Source organism: Triticum urartu, chromosome 2 (genome assembly GCF_003073215.2).
Source record: "Triticum urartu cultivar G1812 chromosome 2, Tu2.1, whole genome shotgun sequence".
Taxonomy (NCBI): Eukaryota; Viridiplantae; Streptophyta; class Magnoliopsida; order Poales; family Poaceae; genus Triticum; species Triticum urartu.
Genome location: NC_053023.1, coordinates 114,986,316 through 114,992,513, shown reverse-complemented (window position 1 = coordinate 114,992,513; position 6,198 = coordinate 114,986,316). Strand labels below are relative to the sequence as shown.

The 6,198-nt window shown below is 47.8% G+C and overlaps 1 protein-coding gene across 1 annotated transcript; it reads left to right on the top strand.

The window, feature by feature from the left end:
• Positions 1-677: 677 nt before the first annotated feature.
• On the top strand, positions 678-3,234 carry LOC125536232 (probable calcium-binding protein CML13). The gene is made up of 7 exons (XM_048699415.1): positions 678-897; positions 1,211-1,328; positions 1,419-1,455; positions 1,544-1,571; positions 1,946-2,098; positions 2,730-2,832; positions 2,940-3,234. The coding sequence occupies exons 1-7, from the start codon at positions 895-897 to the stop codon at positions 3,002-3,004; spliced, it is 507 nt and encodes a 168-aa protein (XP_048555372.1). The 5' UTR covers positions 678-894; the 3' UTR covers positions 3,005-3,234.
• The last annotated feature ends 2,964 nt before the right edge of the window (positions 3,235-6,198 follow it).

The following is a 6,198-nucleotide window of genomic DNA, read 5'->3' as shown; positions in this document are numbered from 1 at the left end:
TTGTTAAGTCCTAATCATATGCATGTATGCAACCAAAGGCCGGATGAAAATTGCATCTCGGTGACATGACCCTCAAATCCAGGCAACCAATCAACTGATCATCTACGTTTTTGACCCTGTTTTTGTTTATCCAGATCCTGCTCAGCCTGGCTCATTTTTTCCCTCTGAGCCAGGCCCAACAGCAAAAGCAACTAAACACGCCCTGTATGAAGCAAAATTAAATTTCACTGCGACATAATCTTGTGCCACGCCGAAAAGTCATCCATCATCACCGTCATCAAGACAACGCTGAAAAAAGAAGGTACCTGTCGTCATACCTTTGGAGGATGAAGACTTCATCCAAAATCCCAAAATTTCTTAGTTGCCCCAAAAGGAGTCTGCATCAGGCAACATGGCTTCTGATTTACTCCCTCCGTTCCTAAATATTTGTCTTTCTAGACATTTCAAATGACTACTACGTACGGATGTATGTAGACATATTTTAGAGTGTAGATTCACTTATTTTGTTTTGTGTGTAGTCACTTGTTGAAATGCCTAGAAAAACAAGTATTTAGGAACGAAGGGAGTATTTTCCATTGACTGGAATTTCCTTTATTTTGCTTTTCTTACGACGTAATATGTTTCACTCCAGAAAAATAGTCTCGGACACGTCAAGCGCGGTAAAGATACGAATTCGATCTCCCACCAGACGCGGCCCGGTCCAATACCTTCGACCGTCCAGTCCTCTCCGAGCCCCTCGTCCCAAGCAAACGCCGACGCGTCACAGCTCCTCCTTCGCGACCAGATCGACGGCCGCCTCACCCTCATCGTTCTTCCCCTCGGGCACCGGCAGATCCACGCGGGCGGCGACCCTCTTCGTCGGCGGCTCACCCTACGCGACGCTCTTCTCTAGCCATGGTGAGCTCCTTGCCCTCCTCTCCCTCTAGATCCCCTTCTTCCTTGCGAACCGTCGCCGCCGAATTCGGGCAGGCACCGAGCCCGTGATCCTGTCCGTCGCTTGCAGCATAGGCGGCAGCTGTTTATATTGAATTCCTGTGCTAATATAAAGCAGCTATCTTTGAAGATTTAATTCCCTGCATGAACATTTACACAACGGTTATCCTATTTGCCGGAATGATTTGTTATGACCTTTGCTGATAATCTCGACTGATATTCTGATAACATCATCCTGCGCATTGACCCGCTTCTGGTATGTCTGCTTTTATTGTAGTCTACAATGAAGGGACAGACAAGGAGGGAGAGGCCTAGGACTCGCCCCCATGGCCTCACGCAACAGAAGAGGCAGGAAATAAAGGAAGCATTTGATCTTTTCGACACCGATAACTCTGGTAATGAATCTGTTCCTTCACTGGCCTGGTTATTCCTCGATGCAATATTGGTTAGTTGGGCTGATGTTCTTCAACGTGTTCGCATTGCAGGAACCATCGATGCCAAAGAGTTGAATGTTGCGATGAGGTACTAGTAATTTCATAGTCATTGTCATTTTAACGCCATTTTCTCATGTAAAAAATAACGGCCCTAACTTTGTTGCTTTTGTTTGTAGAGCCTTGGGATTTGAGATGACAGAGGAGGTACAGTTCATCCACCTTGCTAGCTCTTTCGTTTTGCATTTCCTCCCACCTTACCAGGAGAGCTTGTAGTTGTCTTGCTCCTGTTGGATCATAGAAATGATCAAACATCCATTGCAGATAAAGTGGTTAAATTTTGCTTCTTGAATAAGTAATGCAATACTCGATGAACATTCCTAGAAGGATAGATAATTGACCTGCATTGCAATTCTTAATTAATGACGTTTGTTATCCAAACATGTTCTTTTTGGTATATATTTTCTCTTACCTTAAAAATCTAGCTGGTTAATGAATCCTTCCTTTACTACTAGGGTACTCTATAATGTATTGAGGAAATCCCTCCTACTGACACTCCACCCTGCTTTTGGATAATGCAGCAAATCAATCAGATGATTGCTGATGTTGACAAAGATGGCAGTGGATCGATAGATTATGAGGAGTTTGAGCACATGATGACTGCCAAGATTGGGGAGAGGGACACTAAAGAAGAGCTTACAAAAGCGTTCCGCATTATTGACCAAGATAAAAATGTAAAGTTTCTCAATATTCCTTTGTTCTACATATATTGTTGAATATGAATCTGGTTCACTGCAACTTTCCAGGTTATAAACTGGTTAGCTTTACTTTATCAGACAATTGGAATTTTGTCTTTAGCGGACAATTGACCATTTTAATTCTTTCAGATGTTTAATGAGTTGACTTGTTTTCTTACTTCTGGCTGCTTACTGGTTCGACCAGTTTCATAAATAGTTAAAATTTACTATTCCCTCTGAGTCACAATCTAAGTCGTTTTAAAATCTTTAATACAGAAAAAAATATCAACTTCTACAACATTTAATTGATACCTCTAGATTAATGGGGAGATATACTTTCCTAATGTATGTATACTTAATTTATCTAAAGCAACATACTTTTTGTAGAAATTAATGGTTGAATATGGTTGAATTTTCCCCTTGGAAAACCATATTAGTCTAAAACGGTCTAGATTGTGACAGTAGTACTGGATGCTTTTTGGTGGTTTGGTGCAGAATGGCAATTTGATATCTTTTCTAATGCTAGGTGGAGCTCAATGTGTGAATGAAACACATACCTATTTTGTAAATCTACCATTGTTTGAACAGAGTGTTGCCATAACTCTAGTATGCTGTGTGACTCGTGCAGGGGAAGATTTCAGATGTTGATATTCAGCGCATTGCCAAAGAGTTGGGTGAAAACTTCACTCTCCAAGAGATCCAAGAAATGGTTCAAGAGGCAGATCAAAATGGTTAGCCATTTCATCTCACTTTGCTGAGAATGGAAGAGCTTCATTTTTCTGAAACTTTATCCTACTGGAGAATCAAGTGACTTAGCTTCATTTCTGTCCCATCACAGGTGACGGCGAGATAGATTTTGGCGAGTTTGCGAGGATGATGAAGAAGACCAGCTATGGCTACTAGGCAGGGATGGCATCTGCGAGCGGCTGGATCTTTGTGCAGTTGTTCAATAACCACCGCGTGTCTGTCTGATGTATTTACTGCTCTGTTTCCTCCGAGCGATCCTGTTGAACTCTGTACTTGTTATGGTAACATAATATCTCTGCGATGGAGGTGTCCGACCGCACCATCATCTACCCTGTGTTTTCACAATGTGGTGATCTGCAAAGTATATGATGATCCAGGTTTGCATAGCCAGTTGGTGTTTACCTGACATTTGGCTGCCTCTTGACGTTGGCAGTGTGAGTTGCTGAATGAAATGGGTGGTTTGGCACTACTGGATGGTGCTCGCACATTAGTACAGGAGAGCAAGCTCGGTTTATCAATAGCCCTCAGGCACCAAGAAAGATGAAACTGGTGGCTGGCTAGAAACAAAGTTAATACTGGCGAGAAGAAGCTTAACTTAGGCCCTGTTCAGAATCTCTCTGCTCCACTCCGCGGAGCTTGGTTTGAGCAGCTCCATAAAAAACTGCAGGAGCCTGCTCCGCTCTGGGAGCTGAGTCATGGGAGCGGAGAGAAACCGAACAGGCTCTTAGTGGAGGTGATGATCCATGTGAGGAGGACGGCGGCTGATTTTGAGACCTTTTTCCTGAAGAAACCAAAGGAAAAGACGGCTGTGCACAATAGCCTGGGCGCCCACGGCGAATGATATTCTGAAGGTAAACGTGGATGGCAGCTTCATGCCTGATGGAAAGACTGGGGGCTGGGGTTTTATTCTCACAGATGCTGAGGGAGACGCGGTAGGAGCTGGAGCTGGAGCTGGCAGGCTGCGATCTTTACAAGCTGACGCTGAAGCTTGTTGTGCTGCGTTGCAAGCTGCGCAGGCATGGGGGATGATGACACGCATCACCTTGGTAATGGATGGCCCAGGAACTGGTGGCTGCCATCTCAAGTAGTAATGCTTATGATCTTTCACCAAACAGCATTCTGTTTGGAGAGATTAATAAAGCCTTTGTGGGTTTGAACTTTGTTGCTTTTTAGTTGTTTTTTGTCCTATGAATTGTAATAAGAGTAAGTTTAATAAGGTAGTCCGAAGGCTGTAAAGGATTAAAATAGAGGGCGTGCTACGCGTCGGTTGGGTGATGTTAAGAAAGATCTGCCGCCTCGGTAGCTGTTGGATGGCGAGCTCGGCAGCCATCCGATCTTCGTCCTGTGAGCGTGCGCCAGCCTTTGCAATGCTGAGCGCAACACGAGCCTTGTTGTGCTCCTGCCAAACTGTTTTTCTTTGAAACAAGTCCTGTAAAAAAAAGACCCTTGTTGCAGAAAGAAAAATTCCGTTGTTGCCCCCTTTGCAACAAATGTAGTGTTGTGTTCGGCCATCTTCAACAAGAGGCTTGTTGCGTAAAATAAAAGGCGCGTGCTAGGCGGCATCCGGCTGTCGCTGGCCAAACTACAACCGCGTTGATAGCCATCAGATGCTCAGCGCTAGCGCCTAGCCGTCCGATCTTCTCTTTGCTGGCCTGCTTCTCCCATCTCGTCGTCCTCGTTGTAGAACCTATGGTGCGCACCGTGGTCCGCCCAACCCTGATGCAGCACCGCTCCCAGCAAAAAGTCGTCGACCGACACACGTGGCTCCGGTAGCATCTCCGGCGATCTTACAACAGTGGCTTGCAGCAACACCGCCCCGTCGTAGCAACTCCGACGTCCTCGCAGCAACGCCGCCCATAGTAGCAAACTCCGGCGACCTCGCAACAGAGCTCGCGGCAACGCCACCGTTGTAGCAACTCTGGCGGCCTTGCAGCAGTGGCTCACAGCAACACCGCCGCGGTTCGTCGCAGCATCGCCAAAGCCGTCGGGCGTCGAAGCACCTGGGACGTCGTCGCAACATGGTCACAACGTTGAGGCAACCGGGCTACCATTGCCGGCCGTGTCCCAGCAGCCGTCGCAGCATCAGCGTGCGGTTGACGTCCTTGCCGCACCATCTCCCAACAACGTCAGCCATCACAGCATTGCTCGCGGCAACTCCGGCAGCTTGTAACTGTAGTTGCAGCATCACCGGAAGGCCCCCACGATGACAAGCACCTCTCACAGCTCCAGCAAGCATTGTCGTCGGCGTTGCTCACATCAATGCCACCGTTGTAGCAACTCCGACGGCCTCGTAGCAGCAGCTTGCTGCAATGCCACCACAGACCGTCGCAATATTATTTGCCGCAGTCGTCGAGCTCGAAGCACCGTGGGCCGACGTCGCAGCATATGTGGCAGGTCGCCCCACCAGCCTGCAACATCCCCTCCCCCTTCCTTTGCGTCGTAGCCTGGTGTTTCTGGCGGAGTTGGCTGACGGCTGCATCCACGATGAGATTTGGCGTTGGAGAAGGAAAGAGAAGTAGGATAAGATAAGAAGGAAGGAATGGCTGAGAGAAAGCGGTGGTGGGTGGAGAAGGGAAGAGGAAAGAGATGAGTGGGAGAGACGCGCGTGGGCACGTGGCAAGCCGTGGGCGTGGCTGGCGCACTGGATGTCTGCATCCGGCTGATTTAGAGTGTTTTCCAAAACAAAATCCCCTTTGTCGTTCGCTGCCGCAATTTGCAACAGTGTTGTTGCTGCAGAAACTCATCTCTGACCTTTTGCTAGACGTGACATGGTGCTGGAGGCCGGGACATGGAGGCGCAAAGGAGGATGCAAACGACCTCTTGCTGGACGTGATGGTGGTGCTAGAGACCGGGACATGGAGGCACAGAGGAGGATGCTGGTGGCCATCCTGGAACATGTATGTCGCCGGCGACGGGCTAGCACGCGCGACGTGGCTGCCTTCGAGCGTGAAGGAGGGTGGCCTAGGTTGCGTTGAGGGGGAGGCCTCGATTCATGGTGGCGCGGCAGGGAGGTGCCGACGGCTGCAGTGGTTTGTGGTTTGTTGAATGCGATGAAAGGGGGAAGAAGAAAAGGAGGAATAAAATAATTGGCCCGCATTTGTTGTGTAGGAGATAAGGTAGAGCAAGGGACCCATAAAAGACGCGTGGCATGCGTATGAGGCTGGTTGCGCGATGGAAGTGTAAAACAACCTTTGCAACAAGCACTATATTGTATTTCTTGCTTTGAAACAGGGGCCAAGTTGTAAAGGTTAGATATGACTGCCCGTCGTTTGATCAAAATCAGATCTGATGATCGCAGAGCTGGTTGACACGCTCAGCTTCATCCGCTGAATGAATGGTAGCGTTTTTCT